The following is a 24,262-nucleotide window of genomic DNA, read 5'->3' as shown; positions in this document are numbered from 1 at the left end:
AATGACAAAATACACATCAAATTAATTTTTTCCCACAAACTGAATTTTTTCGATGAGAAAGAAGATATTGATAACATGTATCTTCTTTTGTTTGCTTCCAAAGATTATTCTCAAAAGATAAAATAAAAAAATATAATTAAAAAATTTATATTCCTTTATTTTTCACAAAAAAAATTCCTGTAATCCTAAAAATATGATCAGTAATGTTATGGCATTATGATGTACTTCGTGAGTCTCATGTGCGATACACATGTTGAGGCAAATCCATCCGTTATATTGTCCTAGAACCTCCATATCAGGCCATAATTAATCCCCCCCATTGAATTCAAGTGTTTAGCAACTGTGCTAAAATCCATTACTGATAGCAAGGGAGCTACTTTTCATGTTTAAGCAGGATGTTGTTCTTCAACACGCCCCAATACACATCTGTATAAATCACTTACTCTCATTAGATAAAATGAACTCTGTATATTATTTTCCCATTCAACCAGTGTTTCCCTTACTCCTTGTGTTACGATCTTGTAACTCAACTCAACTTGATTGAAACTCCAAATACTGTAAAGGTCCACAATGTACTGAAGGGACGAGGTAGAAGAAGATAGAGAGGTAGACTAAGAAAGAGATAGGTGGCGGAGTTGACGACGCCCCGAGCCGACGGGTTGGACAACGCCTGGACTCGGTCCGATGGCCGCCTCGAGCAGGAGTGGACGTCTACAACGAGGAAGGTCAGCGATAGGCCTTCGAAGGAGGAATGCTCTATAGCACTTAACAGAGACAAAAGCCCCTTTCTCCTCTCTGTCATCTTGCTGAAGTAGTCCTCGCTAGTGGGCCGTTGGCATGGGCCTAGTCCAGCGTTCATAGATGCGGTGGCGTATCGCATCACGTTGTCTCTCCCTTCCTCTATTTCCTCTCCAGTTATCATGGTATAAGAGCTTATTGAATAGGAGTACAAGACAAATGCAGTGGATGATGCTTTGCATTGCCAGTGTCTTTCTGGCATGCCTTAGATTGGTGGATAACCCTTTGCATATCCCCCCTTGCATTACATGACAGCTCCTGCAATTTATTGAGTAATAACCTGACTAACTAATCTTTCCTTTTGGTATCGTTACCCTGGTTTCCTTTTTTTCTGAAAGATGCTACCCTGGTTTCCTTATTCAGAATAGCAAACTTCAGAGACAGTTTTCTTCCTGTGACAGCCATCACAGGTGAGATCATTAAAGTTATATCCTCTATTGTTCACTTGTTTCTTTGATGTGAACTGCCAGTATTACTGGGTCAGCAAAATCTGTCTTCAAAGCACATGTTCTATACAAATATTTTTTTTTGAAGAAACATGTTCTATACAAATATATTATTGTCCAGGCATCAAGAGCACGGGAAGTTCTACCATCCAGGACTTCATCAGACAAGGTAGACAAAGTCTGGCTTCTCCATCAGCAGCTGGGCCATCCCTTATCTCTTTTAATAAAAACTTTCTTCTATAATAGTTGCTAGGGCTTATGTATGCATAATTTTGTTTTCCAAGTCTTCCAACTATGCTAAACATAAACGCATCCACTTATTCACCAATGGTATTGTACGTTGTTTCAACAATTGTGCACTCATAATGGCAGGGAATTCATAAACTCTGATCTTAGAGCTTTCTTTTGGGAATAAGACATCAGCCACGAATCTTCTTCCCCACACACCTCAATAAAATGGTGTGGCCAAATGAAAACTTGGGCATTACTCATTCCGAGGTAACACTCCTAATCCTTTCTGGGCCAAAGCTGCCATGCTTTCACTTTACTTCATCAATCAGCAGCCCAACTCTTCGCTTAAAGGTCAAATTCCCTTAGAAGTAGTTGCCAGCACCTATGCTAATCCCAGGTCTCATGATGACAACTATCTTGAGACAGGATGAGAAGGAGAAAGAAAGTCCAGAGTTTTCTATTCAACAACACTTTTCATACATGCGATGTATATCGCTTTTTATAGAGTAGTACATAACGGTCATATAACGGTCATATAACGGCTAGTTTTACTAGCCGTTATCTGGCTATCGGGTGAGAAATTAAGCACGATAAAGGCCCGATCCACATCTCCTTGTTCTGGGCTATTTCTCCAACATATGCTCAACACATGATAAACCCAAACTGTGCATACTCGGAAGTGAGTGATAAGTGCATTTACACACTTTCCAAACTTGTAAATTATCTCCAAGAGATCTCCCATGTGCCTTTGATGGGTATTCTAACACACATAAGGCATATAAGTGTTACCATCCCCCTTCATGAATACTTCTGGTGTCTAAGGAGGTCATGTTCAATGAATGAAAGTTCTATTATCCACGTCCTCCTCAAACACAAAACCAACTTGTCATGATCCCATGCATTCTTTGCTAATTTATCGGCATCCCTGAACTCTACTTGTACATCTGCGGATACCACAACTAGAAAACCTGTAAGGAGAGAGGCTATCTAGGCTGTGGGTAGGGAGGATACCACTTCTGGGATCATTATGTCAAGTTGAATAAACCCCATATCCTTGACATATTATCTGGACATTGATTCAAGCCATACCTATTGCTTAACCCACTTTGGTTGAATTTGAAGTTCCCTTACCTCCCATTGGCTCAGAAGTTCCCCTGAATGGTGCGGCAGATGTTACTTCCTCCAAGGATGATAGCAATCTTTGGGACACCAGTACTAATCACCCCCACTGAGTAATGTTCTTACATACGAGAATGTATCTCCAGTGCAAAAAAACTTCCTAATGAATCTTCAGTCCTGATCTGTCCCGTTGGCACTTTCTCAACCCCAGTCAAAGGAATCTATAGATGCTGAAATGGATGCCTTGTATGCTAATCAAACTTCGGAAGTAACTCCCCTCCATGTAGGTTTCTAATTGTATGTTTCTGGGTCTACATTTTTAAATACCATGCTGATGGTCAGATAGAAAACTACAAAGCATGGTTAGTAGCTCAAAGCTAGACGCAAAAACATAGGGTTGATTACATGGAAACATTAAGCTAAAATGAATACCCTTCGGATTCTCATTTCCTCAGCTGCAAATCAAAATTGGGGTCTTCAAAAGTTTGATGTCAAAATGATCTGTTACAGGGCCATCTAACTAAATAAGTTTACATGCTGCGTCCCCTAGCTACAGCCTTCCCCGCAGAGAAGTGTGCCGCCTGTGCAAGGCACTATATGGACTAAAACAGTCCCCACGAGCATAGATTGAAATGTTTACTCGGGCCATGAAACTTCATGGTTATGAAAAATCCAATGGATATCATGTTCTTTTCTATCAAGAGATGTCCCCAGATACTATATTTATCCTTGTAGTCTATATTGATGATGTAATTATTATCCAAAATTCCTCTCATGACATTGCTACCTTCAGTCACCAACTGAGTCCAGAATTTGACATTAAGAGTTTTGGACAACTTAAAAAAGTCCTGAGAATTCAGGTGTCCCATAACTCCAGTTGTGTTACTTTGTCCCAGAAGAAATATATTTACGATCCTCTAAATGAAACCGACAATCTCCAGTGCTATCACATATCACTCATATGGAACTGATTCACTTTCCCAAGATTGGAGCAGAATCAGCAAGATGGATAAACCAAGAGCCTCCAAGAACTACCAAGAATAGGAAATTTAATATGGTGAATCCTCCCTCTGGATTGAGAATCATCCCGCTATTCAGCCGCTTGCCCCGAAAATTATCTTCATAAAAGACAATGCCCCATCTCTGTCATCTCCTGCATTAATTTATACCGATTGTTTCAATGGTTTGACCATTTCGCCTTGCCAGGTTGACCGAAGACAATTTCAGAAACATTAAGCAATTTCAGAAACATCACAATATATGGCTTAATAATTCCAAGTTAAAACTTTTCCCAGGAAAGCTAAAGTCCTCACAAACTCCAACCACCATCAAGAACACAAAGCCTAAGCAATAGATCGAAGGTGTTCCTAATGAAGTCCAACCTCATTGACATTGTCTACAGTTCCACCAATCAACAACAATTGGCAAATCTCATAATGAAAGGCATTTCCAGATATCAAAATGAAGCTCTGGTCTCCAAACAGGGAATGAAGGATATTCACTTGAGTCTCAGATGATATACACATTTTGAGGCAAATTTGACTGTTATATTACCATTACACCTCATATTGGTCCGCCATTAATCCAGCCCAATATAAACTTGTACATATCACTTAATTTCAATAAACAAACTGAGCCACTTTTTGTGTTTCATTCTGATACTCAGTCTCACATTCTTAGAACAGAAAGATTTTTTTTGAAACATTTTTGTACAGAAAGTGTTAAAGAAACTAGTTGTTAAGCTTTCATACTAGGCAATCTATGTTTCGGCCCAGTAACATGTGTATTAACCTTTGCCCTAAATATGAGAAGGATGTGTCTATTTTCCCCGTTGCCTTCTGCTTCTTGTTCTTCTTCACCAAAAATCTGTGTCTTGATATAGAAGCCCTTATTCATGACAGAAAGAATGATATTTTCGTTCAGCAATAGGAGTCAAACCCCTTCAAGACACGAATATAATCGAAATATTTTTGGAATCATTAATAGGATTGCGAAAATTTCATGAAACAAAATCAAGATATGAGTGGGAATCAAAATATTAAAGGATATCTACCCCTTGCAGTTCCCTGGTTAAGAGTGTTCCCGAGGAATAATATCTTCTTCATTATTTCTTTCAACTTCACAGAATTTCGCACCTGACACAGTAAGAGAAAAAGATGAAAAAGGTTAACATGCAAAATAAACAACATGAAACAGAAAAATGGAAAGATACCTCCTGACATGCATAACTGATTGTGTTCAAGCTATGCCTGAATTCTGATATCTGAACAAATAGAAAGAGAATAAACATTCTGGTTGCACATATTAAATGTAAAATGTACCAAAAGTAGAAGTATAACCTGGGAATGGAATTGGATCTTGAATGAAAAGACTCTTAGCTTTGACTCCACTCGGGGAACTTTCATCAACTCTAAAAAGAACTGCAGTCCATTATAGACCACTATTACTGATGACTGAGGATAGATGTCTTCTAATATGATGGATGGCCATAAAAAATGAAACAACAGTTTTCTCGACAAATCTTTATTGTGGAACCAACAAAACCGACAATATGCGCTACACAACACACTAGAGTGATACAAATATCCTCAGCTCAAGGTTAACCAAAGATCAGTTCCAGGTTACAGATATGTCTCAGCTCAGGGTTAACCACCCATGTCCTATGATTGCAATTATGTCATTTATTTACTAGCTGTTGTACCAAATGGATCCGGATACACCTGAAATAAGGATAGAAATGGACTAGCGCTGTATAAATAAGGGCTAAGCCCATGGAATAGAACTATCTTTTCCACCTTCTTGCCCTCTCTTTTTATCATGGAGCCCTAGAGCAATCAAGTTGAAGATCCTGTTCGGGTCTGTCTCTCTCATAATCTCTGGTTTTTTGATCTAGGTCTGCCCTTTGTCACGTTTCCCCGTAAGATTAAGCTTTATTGAATATCAAAAGAGATCAACAAGATAATACTAATCTTATAGCACACAGGCGATTTATTTTGTATTTTAGGTCTGGTTAGACTACTGAAAGTTATCTTAGAATGCATTTACCAATTTGGTCCTAAAGAGATCAAATTGTTGCTAGCTGCCTGGATTTCTTCATAGAATATTCAGGAGGCATCTGAATAATGAGAACGACACATTCTTTTCAACATCATGAGAACGCAAAGCTGATCCATTCCCTGGAGGGTTGGGCAGGGGGAAAAATTGTAGAGATTTTTAGCACTATTCAGGCTGATAATAGGACATAAGTAGTTGCTGACGCATACGAGGGGATATTTTTTGTTGTTTGCCCTGTTTATTGGGGGCTACTGACATCTCAGGAGAGGAACCATTGGAAGTTATTTATAGGTCTAAAAGCCTTCTGTGATACAATTTGGGTTCTCTTTCCACAGAACCAAGTTCTTCACGCCTAAAATCTACAAGGAGCACTCTCTCCGACAGATGACCCAAGGGGCCATCACAATTACGTTTCCTATGTTTCAGAGCTTCGTTTCTCTTAAGCTATCCTTCATTTTAAAAGCGGTAGCATGCTCATAGATACAGGCAGAGTATTGGACCGAGGAGTTGGTGAGTTCAAGATGATTGAGAAAGCTGATTCTGACGATCTGAATCCCAGGTTAGCTGATTCAAAAAGCATGGGTTATATAGATTCAGGCAAGCTTATTAAGACGATTGACCAATTGAGCTCTTGGTTTCACATTTATTTAGGAACAGACTCTTTAAATGTGTTCCTAAAATAAACAGCTATTTATGTTCCCATAAGGCATCGATTTACACCCAAATACAAGGCTGAGCGAAAAAGAAACACATACAAAATAAAATCAGGAGACAGAATCAAAAGCATCAGTCACACAATTCAGTAAAAATGATTTAGTATTTTTCCAGTCTCATACCTGTTCGCATCTTCCCAACTTCTCCTTTTCACCATTGTAGGCCTACTAGAGGAAACAGTTCGGTGAAGTCATTGCAATAAAGCAGCAGTAAAGGTTTATTTTGGTCATTTATAGAAGCAAAAAAACAAACCTTTAAAAGATCCATCTCTTCCTTCGTGGGACAGAACTTGATCAAATTTTCCACTTGATCAACATCTAATACAGATTCATCCAACGCAAGGACAGCCCCCTGGTGTGATATGAAACATAAAAAATATGACATTTTTGCATAAAATATACGAAATCAAAAGTCTGTTCGACCATGAAACCCTATGGCATCAGCAAATGAAAACTATCATAGTTCTCTTGTGTACTTCATTTTTCTTTGTTTGATGTATTCTTAACTGATTGATTATTTTTCAAAAAATTGTCTTCGTCAATAAATTTCAAAGATAGTTAATCAGGAGACCCCAGGATATTCTGAACTGACATCCTCGAGGAGATTGCCAACCGTGGTGATTACAATTCTGATTCCAGTTCGCAAGGTCAATGATTGGCGGTGATAGTTTGATACATCAATGCCATGATTAAGTTTTACAGCATGTAAATCAGAATAAATCTATACAAAACACATTGTTCAATGGTGTTTTTTTCCCGGCCCTGCCCTGTAATTTCCCAGTCTTCCACTGCTTTTGGGTCTCCTGGACTGACCCCTGGCATGTCCCAGTCTTTCATTTCTGCAAGAACCCCTCCCTGGTCCCTTCTGGATTCTCCCAGTCTTCCCGTACTCTTCAGGCTTTTCCCAATGCTCTTCGGGGTCCTCCCATGTCTCCACCCAGTCCTCCCCTAGGTGCTGAACTGGGGTAGGGAAGTTTACGGCAGCTAGGTCTTCAATGAAGCGGGTCCTTGATGTGTTCACAGTAAGGTCTTCAATGAAGCAGCTCCTTGTGACGGTGGCCCCATCTTGGGCATTGAATGGAGCCATCGGGTCACCGGCTGGACATCTTCCAAACAGACCCTAGGTGTCAGTGCTGCTGTCTCAACTAAACAGCCCTGAATGCAACACCTTGAAGTTTCTGCGACCAACTCATCATTAAATACCACAAACACAGTTTTGAATGACCTTATCGACCATCATAATAACGGCCCTGCCTCCTTGGATAGCAATTACTCACAGTTTTAATGGCACATTGGAGTTTTTGTGCACACTGAGACTATGCATCTGCAGTGACAATGGTGCAGTCAAGTATTTCATCAAATATCTGGCTGTATGCACTTTACAGTCTCCCAAGCTGGCTGTGCTTGTGCATTACATCAAACAACGGGAATGCTTTCCACGAACTGCCTGCACTGGCGCAGCAGCCTGTTGATGTCATTGAACATCTGGCATGGCCCCGCCTTCCCATGGTCTAACCTAGTGGCTCGGATATGGCAGACATTGATATAACTTTGATTCTGAGGCACTCATGATTGCCGCCGTTTGCCACAATCCAGCATAAAGAAGCAAGCCAATTAGCTTTCCAGAGATCTCCTAAGTATTTTGGCTCTTATACTAACTTCAAACAAGTAGGACTTGTTGCCTCTAAATTAGACTTGCCTGCCATGTTATCCACCCAGTTTTCCATGTCTTTAAATTCCATAAAGTTTTGGGTGACCATTAGACCATATTACCCACAATCACTAGCATTTCTGATGATTGAGAATGACAGGTCTATCCAGAAGCAATCTGATAGGTCGAGATGAACTTGAATATCAAGAAATTGATAGTACGCTTGGTAGAGTTGTGGAAAACAACAATGTAGCACAATATGAACGATCTTGCAAGTATTGGCGATCCCTTCCGTCGACGATGCTCCCCTCCCAACGAGACGACTCCACTCCACGTAGAAGTTCCTCCTCTTCAGTCGAGGTGGCTCCGGATCTCCGGATGTGATCCCTCTCTGGGCAACTCCTCTTCTCTGACGAGCTCCTCCCACCATTCGGCGGGCGAGATCCCTCCCTCCTCCTGGCCTTTCTGAACTGACAGTTCGGGTACTTTCTTCAAGAATGGAAAACATACCTGACCCTACTGGTGTGGGGTCTTTATTTATAGAGTCGAGGAGTCCTTCCCCCTCCTCGTTTACTGGTCTCGGTCAACGGCCTGTTGACCAGATCTTGATTTCCTCCTCCTTTGGTATTTCCGAAAGTGGAACTTATCAATACTCTCCCCTTGGAGATTCAGCTTGTCCTCAAGCTGAAAGTCTGGGAATGTCTTGCGCTAACGATGGACTTGTTCCCATGTAGCTTCTGTAATTGGGAGGTTTGTCCACTTGACCAGTAACTCTGTTCCATAAGGTGTATGTCGCACCTCTAGAATGTCTTCAGGAGTTACCTGCCATTCATAATCCTCAGTTAGACATAAGGGTAGAGGTTGGACATTCTGAAGATGAGGCCCTAGCGCCTTTTTGAGTAAAGAAGCATGAAAAACTGGATGTAATGAAGACGTGGATGGTAAATCTAATCTGTAAGCGACTGGACCAATCTTCCGAAGGATCTTGTAAGGACCGAAAAATTTTGGACTAAGCTTCTCACACATTCTTTTTGCTACGGATTTCATTCTATACGGTCTTATCTTTAAATAGACGAAGTCACCCTCTGAGAATTCTTCATCACGTTGGTGTTTGTCAGCTTGCGTTTTCATACATGACTGGGCCTTTGTCAAGTGTTGCTTTAAGATGATGAGTGTCCGATCTCTTTCTATTAGAAGCTGATCAATGGAGTCAAGTGGAGAAGGGGTTCATCCGTAATGGATTAGTGAGGGAGGATCTCTTCCGTATACTTCTTTAAATGGAGTAGTTTTGATAGCCGTGTGATATGATGTGTTATAATTGTACTCAGCCCAGCAAAACCAATTCTTCCATTTCTTAGGATTTTCGGAGGTGAAACATCTTAAGTAACATTCCAACCCTCTATTTGTGACTTCCGACAGGCCATCCGTTTCCGGGTGATAAGAATAACTAAATTTGAGTGAAGTCCCTTGAAGTCTATGCAACTCTTTCCAAAAATGGCTTGTAAATAAGCTGCCTCTGTCAGATGCAATGGAACCAGGAATACCATGCAACCTGATAATTTCTTTAGTAAATATGCTTGCTATGGTGATAGCCGTGAAAGGGTGGTTGACTGCTATATAGTGGCTGTATTTACTTAAACGGTCAACAACCACCATTATGGAATCAAAACCTTCTGACTTAGGTAATCCTTCAATGAAGTCCATGGTAATGTCTTCCCAAATTTGATAGGGAACGGGTAACGGTTGAAGCAATCCTGCTGGTGAAAGTGTCGAGGATTTTTGTTGTTGGCATATTGGGCAGTGCTTCACATAGGTTTTGATCGTTTTCCTCATGCCGGGCCATGAGACTTGTTGTGATATTCTCTTGAAAGTTCTAAGAAACCCTCCATGTCCCCCAATAGTAGAGTCATGAAATTCTTGCAAAATGTTTGGAATCAGAGAAGAATCATGTGGCAAGATGATTTTTCCTTTATGGAGTAATAGACCTTGGTGGAGAGTGTATTTAGGGATTTGATCATCGCCCAATTCTAGTCTTCGATATATCTCCCCTAATCTTGGGTCATCTCTGACTTCTTGCATAAGCTTTATCTTGTCTAACCAGTGAGTTACAGAGATGGAATCGCATTCCCCCGTTGAATCTTGGTGTGATCTTGACAATGCATCAGCCACAATATTTTTCTTTCCAGATTTATAGTGTATAATGAAATCATACCCCAAGAGCTTGGATGGTACTGAATTGGTACTTATCTTTGGTCAGATAAAAATCGAAGACTGAATTGATCAGTGAAAATCGTAAATCTGTTGAACATCAAATAATGCTTCCACTTCTGAACAGCCCATACTACAGCCATAAGCTCCCTTTCGTATGCTGATTTAAACCTGGTCTGGCAGCGGAAAGCCTTACTAAAGTAGGCAATAGGATGGTTTTCTTGTAGTAGTACTGCTCCAACGGCCATTTCGGATGCATCTGTTTTGATGCTGAAAGGCAGAGAAAAATTCGGCAATCGTAGGACTGGGGTGTCAGACATTGCTTGCTTTAACTTGAGAAATGAACTTTCAACTTCCTCATTCCAGGCAAAAGAGTTTCTCTTTAATAGAGCCATCAATGGTTGGGCCAGGGCAGCATAACGAGACACAAATCGTCTGTAATATCCTGTTAGCCCCAAGAATCCTCTTAATTCCTTGATTGTTGAAGGTCTCTTCCACTGCTTGATGATAGAATCCGATAGAACGAGTGGCGAATGTTCGTTTCTTAGAGCTCAGTACGTAGTGTAAAGGCTATAACACCCGAAGATGCAATCCGTAGAGGTAACAAGAACGATAATCTTCAAGCGTGAAGGAATCAACTAGAAGAACAATAGACGGCAGGCGAGACCGGATCGGCTCCCTCATCCTGAGTAGACGAAGGGGCGAGTCGAATCAACCCCCCCTCCTCTCGAGAGCTCCCTCGTAACAGCTTCTGAAAAAAATACGACGCCTTCTGCCTCTGCAGTGCCCGCTTTATTCACTTCTGCTCCCGGTAGTGCTCATTCGGTTGGGCGCCCGGACTCCCCTCTGGCATGTGACATGGACGCCCTCTTACGTCGTTTGCTTTGATAAGTCCTGGGGAGGACTTTATCACTTGATAGCTTCAATCTTGTTAGGGTCCGTTGACACCCCTTCAGCTGAAATTCCATGCCCTAAGAATTCTATATGATCACAGCCAAATTTGCATTTTTTTTTATTAATATGAAGATGATTTTTTGAGAGTACTTCAAAGACCGTAGAAAGGTTTTGCTCGTGTTGCTGTGGATTCTTGCTATATATCAATATATCATCGAAGAAAACCAATATAAATTTGCGCAGGTGCTTGGAAAAAATCGAGTTCATGAGGGCTTGGAAAGTCGCTGGAGCATTTGATAACCCAAACGGCATTACCATGAACTCAAAATGCCCATGATGAGTTTTAAAGGCAGTCTTATGTATATCGTCTGGATGCATGCGTATCTGATAAAAACCTCATTTCAAATCTATCTTAGAAAAAATTGTCGTTCCATGTAATTCCTCCAATAATTCATCCACCATGGGAATCGGGAATCTACCAGGGATCGTCATCTGATTAAGAGATCTGTAATCAATGCAGAGACGAAACCCTCAATCCTTCTTTTTAACAAGTAATACTGGGCTTGCAAAACAACTGTTGGAATGCTGAATAACTTTTGATTCTAGTAATTCTTGTACCAGGTCTTCCAGAATATTTTTATGAACATAAGAGTATCTATAGGGTCTTTTGTTGACAGGTTTTGACCCTGGGATTAGGTGTATCTGGTGATCGCAGTCCCTGATGGGTGGCAGGGTGTTCGGTTGCTCAAAAACATATGGGTAATTTTCTTTTATCCAATGCAAACCATGATCAAGAGAGAGAAATAGTACCTCGGAACTCTGGGTAGCCGGTTGATCTTTGATTTCAATGATTTGCTAGATGGACTCCTCCCACTTTTGATGAGCTTGGTCAACATAAAATTGAGAGTATCTAAGAGAGTTCAACTCTGGACCGGATATGATGGTGCAGATCTGACCTTCCCAGCAGATCTTGATCATGAAATGATGATAGTTACAGTGAAACCAACCCAATGTGTTTAACCACGGAATTCCCAGAATCATGTCACAACTACCCAATGGGAAAGGAATAAAATTTTGCTTGAAGGTCAACCCTTTGGGGAGATTAAGATAAATTCCCTCCGTTTGTCTGCGGAATCCGTCGCCCAAGGTTATGCTGAACTTATGATATGGATGAATCTTAATATTGAGCTCCTTAATCACTTTTGGCCTGATGAAATTAAATGTCGCTCCCCCATCAATTAGGACTCTAATTCTTTGATTGTAGAGGCTTCCCCATAATCTGAAAGAACCATGCGTCGGTCCCGTATCTGCATTAGGCCTTTGTATAGACATGAATTCCCCTCCTAAAAGAGGGCCATCATCCAGCTGCATTAAATCCTCTTCAGTGATAGGTTGATCTTCTTCTTCGATATCTTCTTGTAACATATAGATACTCAGCTTCTTGTGGCATCGATGTCCTGGAGTATATTTTTCGTTGCACGTGTACATAAGCCCCTCTCCTTTCTCTGTAAGAATTCTTCCGTGGACAACTTTGTAATCTTTTTCTTGTTATCTCTTGGTAGTATATCATTTCGTATTGGATGTTGAGCCTCCCGAAATTGTTGCTGAGGAGGCTGTCCGTCCCCTCTATTCGTCGCCATTGGTCTCAAATTATTGGTGTTGTGGTTGGCTCTGTTCAAATTTGGCGTTGCCCTCTCTTGACGTCCCTGTTCGTCTAGAGTTGCTAAATTACTCTCAGCTTCCAGAGAATAATCCATGATGTCCTGAATACCAAAAGGTCTATACTTGTTTAACTCCACTCTGATTTCGGGTTTTAACCCTTTAAGATAGGCAGTTTCCTGGATATCATTTGGTACATGTGATAAAAACGCAACCAAGTCTTCAAATTCAGATCTATATTCGGATACTCTGACTCTCTGTCTGAGGTTCATCAATTGCGTACACAGAGATCTTGTTGAAAAATTATACCTCTTTTCAAAATAATGGCGAAATCCCAGCCAATTTTCGAATCCAAAGTTCTCATCTGTGTATATATACCATCCTTGGGCTGCTCCTTCCATGTGCAAGGATACTAGTTGTAGCTTCTCTTCCTCTGTAAGCTTGTGAATCTTGAAAAACCTTTCAACACAATTTAGCCACATTTATGCATAGTGCCGTTAAAGTAGGGTAGATCTCCTTTGCGAAATATAGTCTTTTGCTCCATAGCTGAGTCTTGAATTATTTGCACCCTCCCGTGCTTGGGCAGTTCCTTGTGCACATTTCTTGATGCTGTGAGTGGAGGCGTCTCCAGTTTTGAATTCATAGCTTTCAGTTGTTGCAAAATTCCGGCTAAAATTTCGGCTGGCACAGGTACATCTTCACATTTCTCCTTTCCCTTGCTTCCTGTCTCTTCCATTTGTTTGTCGTAGCTGATATAATAGGAATGCGAAGTACAGAGGTCGGACTGATCTCTGTGCGCTTCGTCTTGCTTTGACTTCCAGACCTCGACCTTTTTCTTGACTACAGATGACTCTTGATTTATTGAGTCAAAGAGATTTCTGGTAGCTTCCGCTGAGGTTTTTCTTCTGAATGATAGCTGCTTCTTGAATCTTGCAGCTCAATATCTAGATCTCGAATCTTGAAGTCCGAGGACCGTTAGCTCTGATACCAGATTGATAAGTTGAGATGAACTTGAATATCAAGAAATTGATAGTACACTTGGTAGAGTTGTGGAAAACAACAATGTAGCACAATATGAACGATCTTGCAAGTATTGGTGATCCCTTCCGTCGACGATGCTCCCCTACCGACGAGACGACTCCACTCCACGTAGAAGTTCCTCCTCTTCAGTCGAGGTGGCTCCGGATCTCCGGATGTGATCCCTCTCTGGGCAACTCCTCTTCTCTGACGAGCTCCTCCCTCCATTCGGCGGGCGAGATCCCTCCCTCCTCCTGGCCTTTCTGAACTGACAGTTCGGGTACTTTCTTCAAGAATGGAAAACATACCTGACCCTACTGGTGTGGGGTCTTTATTTATAGAGTCGAGGAGTCCTTCCCCCTCCTTGTTTACTGGTCTTGGTCAACGGCCTGTTGACCGGATCTTGATTTCCTCCTCCTTTGGTATTTCCAAAAGTGGAACTTATCACAATCATTTCATACAGGTTCAAATAATTGACAGATAATCATTTAGGGATCTGATGAAAATAATTGTCAAATGGGAAGGTTTCCCAATTTATGAAACCACCTGTGAAGGGTGTGAATTCTATCAAAAGACGATTCCTGAGCTTCCAAATTGAGGAAAATTTGGCTCGCAAGAATGGCAGCATTTAGATGGACCTCCCAAAGACTTAATTGCAAAAACACATGAAACATCTCAAGCAAAAGGTGATTTTCTTTTAAAAAAAATGATACAGTCCAAGTCATGTGTCGATGGCTAGTTTCATCATTTCAGGCCCATAGTGTATTTCATTCTTAATAGGGATGCCCTCCATGGAAGTTCTGTAACCTCTTCTCCTGGTGATGTACTTCCAGCACCCTCATCTACTTGCAATCATCTTCCATCTTGTGCCTCAGCTGATGTTCTATCCCACATATTCGGTGATGGCCTTCTCATATTCCCATCTTCGTGATGACCTTACTGTTGCTCTTCCTCTACTATCGTTACTTTCTCTGATAATAAATCTTGGGCTATTATCACAAGGCACCTGCCATTTCAAGATGCACTAGAGAAGGATAGACTAGGAAGGAAACTCGCACTAAAAATAAAAAGATAAGCTCCATTGGCAATTGAAGATTAAACTTGCCGGAATTCATAACGGCAACCACTCGAGCATGGAGATTCTCCAATCCAGATGGAGAAGGCTGATGCTGCTGAGTTCTAATCCTTCTATCCTTCTTGTACTCTTCCTCTGACCTTTATGCTGCTCTCCCTCTTTCGAAATATCTCCAAGAATTGGATTCATGGGAATGACGGTTCTACATCTATTGAAATTCCTTTTTCTCGGTATTATCCTTTGGGATTCATAACACACAAGGAAAAATGCTGGTACTTTGGGAAGCCAGCGAGACAAAGCCAAGGAAATTTGGATGAACATGAAAAGGGAGATCTGGGCTCTGGTGAAGTGGATCTGCCTCAGCGCACCTCATCACACACAACTCAGGAAGTCTACAATTGAACAAAGAGCTTACGAAATTGAAGGTCATGCTTCACTAAACCTCCATAGTAAGCTCCAGTGGGTATCATGTTTGTCTTAGTCCTAAATCTTCTCATATCAAACGAGATAAGATCTTAGACTCAGGGTTGACTGATCACATCACATGACCCAATTTGGTGCAATTTTTTTACCATTTGACACCTAGTGCAACATCCTTCTCTGTTCGGAATGCTTAAGCAAGGCTCAGAAGACACATAGTGGAAGAACTGAGGACCATCTTGTTAGATCATACGGCCCAAATAACTCATGTATTACCGGGCCCATGTTTTATAAATGGGCCCGATCATAGTGAAATATGACCGTTGAGTCCAACGGTCATATCCCTCCAACGGTCGATCGGCCACCTCTCTAAAAGGAGGGGAATATTGTGTACTATGTGAGGTTTTTTTTGGTGTGTGTGAAAATAAGATCAATCGTTTTTCTTCTTGTTCACAAATTCCCCCTCTCGATAGTCAAGAAATCACATGGTATCAGAGCAGCGACCGTAGGCACACCGAAGGCGACAATTTTTTCTTCGGATAATTTCTATTTTCTCGCTCGGCGACGATTTCGGCGACGAAATTCTTCTTGCGATTTTGGCGGCAACTTCTTCCTCGGCGACTCTTAACTTTCTTTATCGGCGACTCGGCGAGCTCAGCCACCTTGGCGAACTCGGCAAACTCGGCGATGAAGTTCCTCTTGCGATTTCGGCGGCGACTTCTTCCTCGGCGACTCTTATCTTTCTCTATCGGCGACTCGGCGAGCTCAGCCATCTTGGCGAACTCGGCGAACTCGGCGATTTCAGAGACTGTGCGATTTCCCGAGCTCTTACCTTTGGAAGTATCTATTCACTCCAGGAGTACTTGATTGATTCGCGATCCACGCGTTTCAGAAAGACTCCACGCTTGGGGCAAGCTACGACCTGTGCAGACGAAGAGAGGAGTTTGGCTTTTTCCTCTTGAAGCTTCACACGGCGAAATTGCCCGATCAGAAATTGTGTTTATTTTTCGGGAAGTTCTTCTTCAGTGAAGACTTGCTCCGATCAGCAGCTCTTGTTAAGGAGTACTCCGTCTATTTTGTGCTCCGTCTATTCATCTCTAGATGGGAAAGTTCAGGGTGGCTGAGAAGGACTCCGAGATCACCTCCTCAACCATCGTTAAGACAGCCGAAACACCTGCTCAGCCAAGGTTGTTTTTACCGGACCTGGATATCAAATATAATGGAATCAATGGGCAGAAATGGATAACGTTGGTCCAAAGATCCCTTAAGGCTATCTACCTGGGGAACCACCTAACAGAAGATGCTCCTTCGGAAGACGCTCCCAAACTCGAAAGAGTAATTTGGGAATCTGAAGAAGCCTTTATCACCAATTGGATGATCAAAAATATGGAACCAGATCAGGCAGACGACTATCTACTTATTGACTGCGTACGAGACTTATGGCAAGAAATTCAGAGATCATGTGCAGAAACTCACAGCGATTATCGTGTCTATGACCTTCGAAAACAAGAGAAAGCATTGAAACAGGGAAATCTATCAATTTCTTCCTATTCCGCAAAATTAAAGGCCATATGGAGGGAGCTTGACCTTCTCTGGCCCACCGGCGACAAGAACTCACCATCTTATCTCAGAGAAACCAAATTCAGAACCCTCATCTTTTTGATGGGGGTGAATTCATAGTATGAGAATCTTAGAAGCCAATTGCTGCACAGAGAGAGGTTCCCCACCTTAGCAGAAGCTATCTCTGAATTGCAAGGGGCAGAGCGGCGGAAGAAGCTTAACTCTAAGGATGGCGAGGCGTCTACCCCTGTCTCAATGGCCCACGTGGCAAAGAAAGGGGAACCAAGGCCCAACATGAATAATGCAGCCACATCTTCTACTCAGCACCAGAAGTCCACTCCACAGGAAGGTAATTCTTAAGAACTTACTTGTGGCTATTGCAGGAAACCAGGCCACCTAAAAAGGGACTGCAGAAAGTTAGCCTGGAAGGAAGAGCAGATCAGGAAAGGGACGTGGAATCCAGGGCAGCACAAGAAAGCCTATGTGGCCAGTGAAGGAGAGGAACTATCTACCGCAAGGAAAGGGGAGGATGGAGGTGAAATTCAGAAACTTATTCAACCAGAAGTAAACAAGATCCTTCAGAAATTTGGCTCCACTTCACTCGTACAGTCAGGTAAGAAATTTATTTTTACTACAGTTACTAATAATACACCCACTACTGTTTCTTGGATTTTAGATTCTGGGGCGACAGACCATATGTCACCCCACAAAATGCTATTTAAAAATTATGAGCTAGAAACTAATAATCTCAGAGTTTTTACTGCCAATGGTGGAATATTAGAAGTGGCAGGAAGAGGATCAATTGAGATCAAAGGGAAATTGCTGAAAGATGTTTTGCATGTACCTGAATTGAAAGCAAATTTATGGTCCTTAATTCAGTTAGTAAATGATACTGGATGGCGATTTATTTTAGACTCAGATTTTTGTTTCCTATGTCTTAAGGAAACCGGACGGAAGATTTCATCTGTTAAGAGGAGGGGAGGTCTTCTCTTGCTAGATGGATTGGAGGAGGATGAAAAGCAGAAAGCCACCTATACTGCCCAGAGTGAAGAGCGGATCAACCTCCTGCATAGGAGATTAGGGCACCCCTCATTCCACATTTTGAAACATTCTCATCCCAATTTGTTTTAAGGGATTATTTTTGATAATTTGAACTGTGAAAGTTGCCAATTTGCTAAACACAAACGATCTTCTTTTCCAGTTTCAGATCACAGAACTCAATCAGCATTTGATTGTATCCATAGTGATGTATGGGGACCTTGCTCCACACTTGGACTATCCCATCACAAATGGTTCATCTTATTTGTAGATGATTTCTCTAGATATACATGGGTATATCTACTGAAATCTAAGACTGAAATTCCATCTATTATCATCAAATTTTGTGAGATGATTCATACACAATTCGGAAAGAAAGTACGGATATTTAGATAAGATAATGCAACAGAATTCTTTTGTGGAAAAATAACTAATTAAATGGAAGAAGAGGGGATAATTCACCAGTCCTCATGTGTGAATACCCCTCAGCAAAATGGACTTGCTGAAAGAAAGATTGGCCATATCATGTCTTCAGCCGGGGCTCTTTTATTTCAAGGGAATTGTCCCAAGAACTATTGGGCTGAAGCAGTCGCAACAGCCACTCATCTTATAAATAGGACGGCCTCAAAGACACTAAATTATCATGCTCCTATTGATCTTTTATCTGCTGAATTTCCACATTTATCTTTAAGAACTAACCTCCCAGCCAAGGTTTTTGGCTGTGTTGTATATGTTCAAGTTCATCATGCAGGGAAGTTGGACCATCGAGCCCTAAAATGTGTGTTTCTGGGATATTCGTCAACCCAGAAAGGTTATAAATGTTATCATCCAAGCTCCAGGAAGATCTTCATTACTGCAGACATGAAGTTTGACGAAGTCCGAATGTTTCATGCTCAGTTGGAACGATCAGAAGCGTATCTAGAATCTTCGGAGCAAGAGAATGATAGTATGCAGCGAAGTCTCTCCTCAGCATCAGAAACTTATGATAAGGACATGGCTATAATTACTTCCCCAAGTCCTCCTGAGGAGGAGGAGGAGGAGCCTTATAGACCACGTAACGACTCCAGTACAACAATACTGCCGGCAGGAGAAGAAGACTCAGGAAATGATGGTTGGTCCATTGCCACAAGCAAGGGAATTCGTAACTGCACGAAGACTAAACTCTATCCAGTCAGAAATTATATATCTTACTCCCGGCTCTCTCCAGAGTATAATCAGGTGGTTCAAGCCCTGATGACCGTATCTATTCGGAAGAATGTGACAGAAGCGATGTCATCTGCAGAGTGGAAGACAGCTATGGAAGAAGAAATGGCAGCACTAAAGCGAAATGGTACTTGGGAGATGGGCCCACTCCCACCCGGAAAGAAACTAGTGGGAAGTCGAAGGGTATTCACTTTAAAATATCACTCAGATGGGTCAGTGGCCAGACACAAAGCTCGTTTGGTGGCACAAGGATATACAGTCTTACGGCATTGACTACAACGAAACCTTTGCCCCAGTTGCAAAGCTAAACACAGTTCGGGTCTTAATAGCACTCGCAGCACTATTTAATTGGAAGCTCTATCAATACGATGTAAAAAATGCCTTCTTGCATGGAGAATTGAAAGAAGTGTATATGGCACCTCCTCCAGGATATTGTTTAAGTCAAAATTCAGGGGACGTATGTCACCTCAAGAAGTCCTTATATGGACTGAAACAATCGCCAAGAGCGTGGTTCGGAAGATTTTCAACAGTAATGTTAGCAGTGGGATTCTTCCAAAGTGAGGGAGACCACACATTGTTTATAAAGTATGGCAAGGATGGGAAGATTGCAATTTTAATTATGTATGTGGACGACATCATCATCACTGGAGATGACCACACTGAAATTCAGAATCTGGAAAAACACCTTTCACTATCCTTTGACATAAAGGCACTAGGTTTAATGACGTATTTCCTGGGAATTGAAGTGGCCTATTCTCGGGCAGGGATCGTACTTTCTCAGCATAAGTATATCCTTGATTTGTTAAAGGAAACTGGGAAGTTGGATTGTCGACCAGCGGCTACACCAGTGGATAGTAATGTTAAGTTAAAAGTTGAACAAAGTGAAAAAGACACACCAGTAAACAAGACTTCATTTCAACGTCTCATTGGTAAGCTACTTTATCTCAACCACACTCAGCCGGATATTGCTTTCGCAGTCAACTCTCTAAGTCAATTCATGAATGATCCTCGGGAATCACATCAACATGCAGCAGATCGCATTCTAGCTTACCTGAAGGGGTCAATTGGACTTGGCCTACTATTTAACAGAGGAAGTGAGCCAAATGTGGTTTTCTACACAGATTCTGACAATGCAGGATCATTTGAGGATAGCCGGTCTACATCTGGTTATTGCAGTTTCATAGGAGGGAACCTTGTCACATGGCGTAGTAAGAAACAGAAGGAGGTCTCTTTATCAAGCGCAGAAACTGAACTCCATGCACTGAAGAAGGGAGTCTGTGAAGGAATGTGGCTTAAGGGTATCTTGCAGGATTTGAAAGTTTTTTCAGACAGAGGAATGACTCTGTACTCTGATAGCAAATCGGCAATTGCTATGGCAAAAAACCCAGTTCAACACGAAAGGACGAAGCATGCAAGGGTGGCACGACACTATATCAAACAAAGCATCGATGAGGGCTTCATTATACCTCAATACATTCCTTCTCTGGAGCAGATTGCGGATATTTTCACCAAAGGAATTCCTGGCCCGCAGTTCCAGGCATTGGTGTCCAAGTTGGGCATGATCAACATCTATACCCAACTTGAGGGGGGGTGTTAGATCATACGGCCCAAATAACTCATGTATTACCAGGCCCATGTTTTATAAATGGGCCCGATCATAGTGAAATATGACCGTTGAGTCCAACGGTCATATCCCTCCAACGGTCGATCGGCCACCTCTCTAAAAGGAGGGGAATATTGTGTACTATGTGAGGTTTTTTTTGGTGTGTGTGAAAATAAGATCAATCGTTTTTCTTCTTGTTCACAAATTCCCCCTCTCGATAGTCAAGAAATCACACATCTACTCGTGTTGCATCATATGGAAGCAAAAGATCCCTCTTAATATAAGGTTCTTCTGTTGGCTGCTCCTTCAGCAAAGTCTAGTGAAAAAGGTTGTCAGGAAGAGGTGGCTGTCGCGAGCCATGGCAAAATGTGGTATATGAGCAAGCGTGAAGAAGACAGTGCCCATCTTGAGAGTCACGACCTGAACGGAGCAGAGGAGAGGGTTCGAGAGGGACTCACAAATGACCTTCTTCCTGCCCTAACCCTAGGTAGGAAGGGCATAAGTAGGTGCTGAAGCTGGCTGGGCCTGCAATTCTTGGTCGGCCAGCTATCGGGTCTTGTTCTGGGCATAGAGATGCCGATGGATCATATCACATAGCCATCAAAGCTCCCTGGTAAGTGGGATCTTCATCCAATTGCATAAGATTTTCTGAAACCAGGTGAGATTCCTCTTCAACTTCTTGAAGCATTTAGATACTCAAACTCTTCTTACACTTGTGACCCGACATATATTTTTCATTACAGTTGTAGCATATCCGTTTCTCTTATCTTTGTCGGAATTTTTCTGGAGAAAGTCAAGTTTCTTCTTCCCTTGTCGGATAGCTGGATCTAGTGTTGTCTGGTGCATGGTGGTCCTGACATGAGGTGTCACAGTCTCACTTCATCTCGTCTGTGCATGTGGTTGCTTGCTCGACTATTTGGTTTGGGGTGACATTAGGAGTACTTAGACAGATTGTAAGAAGGTCCACTATCCAAAATGTACAAATTTTTATCTGCTTCAAGAGAGTATGCATGAATCCATGAGTATCATAAAGCTTATACTTTTAAAGCTCAGCTCTAATTTAAGGTTTTAACCCTCTTAGATATGCAGTTTCATGGACACCTATGGGTAAATATGATATAAATGAAATTAAATCTTCAGACTCTGTCCCATATTCGAAAACAGATCCCCTCTGTCAAAGATTCATACATTGTTCACATAATGATTTGGATGAAAGACTATATCTTCTTTCAAATGCTGTCTAAATAGAAACCAATGATTAAATCAAGAGTTCTCCAAGGTGTATATAAACCAACCCTGATCACAGGGCCACCTCCCATATGAAGGGAAACTAAAAGAAGTTTTATGGAATATGGAATGTGATGTACCTTAAATAAATGCTCGGTGCAATTCAGCCTCGTTTGAGGATGAGTACCATTGTAATAAGCCAATCCCTTTTTCTGAATTCGGATTTGTTGTCTGTTGTGTTTTTTGAAGACGTGGGACGCTAGCATACCTTTCTTTCGTCGATGTGGTAGCTCTGGAAATTGTTGAGATATTACTTTTCACCATGGCATTCATTGCTTGAAGTTGCTGAAGAACATGCGACAGAATTCCGGCGCTTTCTGGTTGCTCATTGCATGCACCTTTTCCTGTATCTTATATCTCTTCGTTTAAATATGGCGGGGAGGATTTTCCGCAAGGATTTCTGTTGCTCTGTGAATTATCACTTTGCTTGATTCTTGGGTTGACCACCGAATTCCGGGTGGTCTTCCCTCTTTTTTTCAAAAAAAAAAAATCACTTTGCTTGATTCTGTGAGCAGAGGAATCATAATGACTTGACCTGATGTCGCATGCGGACAGATCTTGGTTCTGATACCAGTTGAGACTGTCATGGTATCTGATAGGTAAAGATTTCCACAATCTCCTAGTAAGAAGATTAATTCGAAGTTGAAAAACCAGTTCTTGAACAAGAACAAGAATGAGAGAGAAGAACATAATAGAAATGGAGAGAGAGGAAAGAGTTGACAGATGGAAGAGGGGAGAAAAAGATGCAACAGGCTTCTCCTGGTCCCCAGCCTCAATGCATGCTGCCAGAATGGGACTACTGACTTCCTGAAAATTTCTCCTCTTTCTTTTGCACCCTTTTATAAATGAGATGTCCCAGTCTTTCTTTACTTGCCACTGGCCGAAGTGGCTTTCCTCCATTTCTTGAATCGCCTCTGGTACATTCTTGCTAAGAACATATCAGTCACCCACTGCCTCGCTCCCCTTGTAGGGGGTCATTTTTTTGAAAGAACCAGTATGAAAGTTATTTCGTTTTATATTTTGATATTTTGATATACCTTTTCCCAATGTAAAAAAGAGATCAATAGGTTTTTCTTAGAAAAATATTGTTATGACTCTCTAACAATGGATCAGAGAAAGTGGAGATATGAGTTTTTGCAAAATATAAACAGAGACATGAAGTAATCTCAGAAAATTAAATGTAAATAAGGACCTTGATAACTAGTTTACCATCATCTCTTTAAAGGGCATCTTAATTTTGGTGAGCATAATCTCGCAATTGTTTGCCCTCCTCAGATCAACCTACAAGAAATAAAAAACATTAGCCCATCATTTTATCCCATTTTCCCCTGATTAGGCATCAATCAGATGGCAGTTAGATACATAATAAAATACCAATAGAAGAAAGAAAAAGTAAGTGAAAATTTCATAATAACCCTGATGAAGCTGTCAAAATACTATTAATTGGTACATTACAATCAAGATAAATTAGCCAGAAAATAAAGCTTATCAGCTCAATTTTCCTCCAACTGCAATAGTATTCTTTTTGCATTCGTCTAACATTTACTACCACAATGTCCAATATTGATCAAAAGTCCAATCAACACTATAGCACCAGTCCCTCTCTTGATTAGGGTTTGACAAATGAAAGACAACCAGAATAACTGAGATAATACATAGTTTATTTTACAATCCCCTTCAGGGGGCAGTACCCCTATAGGTATGTGAGGATGATATATATTAAACAACACACCTTACAGGCTATTGCTCTTATGTTGGAGGAAATCTGATTACATGGAAAGCAAGAAACAGTATGTTGTGGCAAGATCAAGCGCTAGGGCTGAGTTCATATCAATTGCAAAAGAGATTTGCGAGATGCTGCAGATCAGGAGAATTCTAAAATGTCCCTATATGAACCCCACTATGTTGTGATAGAAAATCAGCAAAGGATATTGCACACAACCCAAGACAGGATGGTAGAATCACGCATGCTGAGATCGATAACCACTTCACCACATAAAATATTAGATGAAATATATCCAGTCCCCTGATCAAGTAGATGTACTCACGGACTTCCTGGATAAGCATTCCAACAGCTTACTGCAAGCTAGGCACGCCTAAATGCATAACACCAGCTTGAGAGGATTACAGCACACACTGCAGTTTCAGACAATCTTGAGGGGGTTTACAGCCATTCCATGTCCAACTGAGTAGTCCAAAGCTGAGCAAAGCATGGAAAAGTCAGGTCCAAGTGAGATTCAAATTTCCCAACAACGAAAAAGGACCTTGGAACGCTGCCGAGAGAGA

General features: G+C 41.4%; 1 protein-coding gene across 4 annotated transcripts in view; it reads right to left on the bottom strand.

The window, feature by feature from the left end:
• LOC144702193 (formin-like protein 20) overlaps window positions 1–24,262 on the bottom strand; it is a 62,225-nt gene that overhangs the window by 18,726 nt on the left and 19,237 nt on the right. Inside the window, exons 6-11 of one of the 4 annotated variants that reach the window (XM_078574132.1) lie at window positions 23,186–23,257; window positions 6,615–6,713; window positions 6,485–6,526; window positions 4,934–5,014; window positions 4,807–4,857; window positions 4,648–4,729 (exon numbers count right to left, since the gene is read on the bottom strand). In XM_078574132.1, the coding sequence (XP_078430258.1) occupies window positions 4,648–4,729; window positions 4,807–4,857; window positions 4,934–5,014; window positions 6,485–6,526; window positions 6,615–6,713; window positions 23,186–23,257 (427 nt within the window). Of the gene's footprint in view, window positions 1–4,647; window positions 4,730–4,806; window positions 4,858–4,933; window positions 5,015–6,484; window positions 6,530–6,614; window positions 6,714–23,168; window positions 23,258–24,262 lie in introns of those variants that run through there. The other 3 variants (XM_078574133.1, XM_078574134.1, XM_078574135.1) reach the window with 3 other exon arrangements.

Source organism: Wolffia australiana, chromosome 4 (assembly GCF_029677425.1).
Source record: "Wolffia australiana isolate 7733 chromosome 4, ASM2967742v1".
NCBI classification, from domain to species: domain Eukaryota; kingdom Viridiplantae; phylum Streptophyta; class Magnoliopsida; order Alismatales; family Araceae; genus Wolffia; species Wolffia australiana.
Note: the sequence above shows the minus strand (reverse complement) of the source record. Positions and strands in the feature narration are given on the sequence as shown.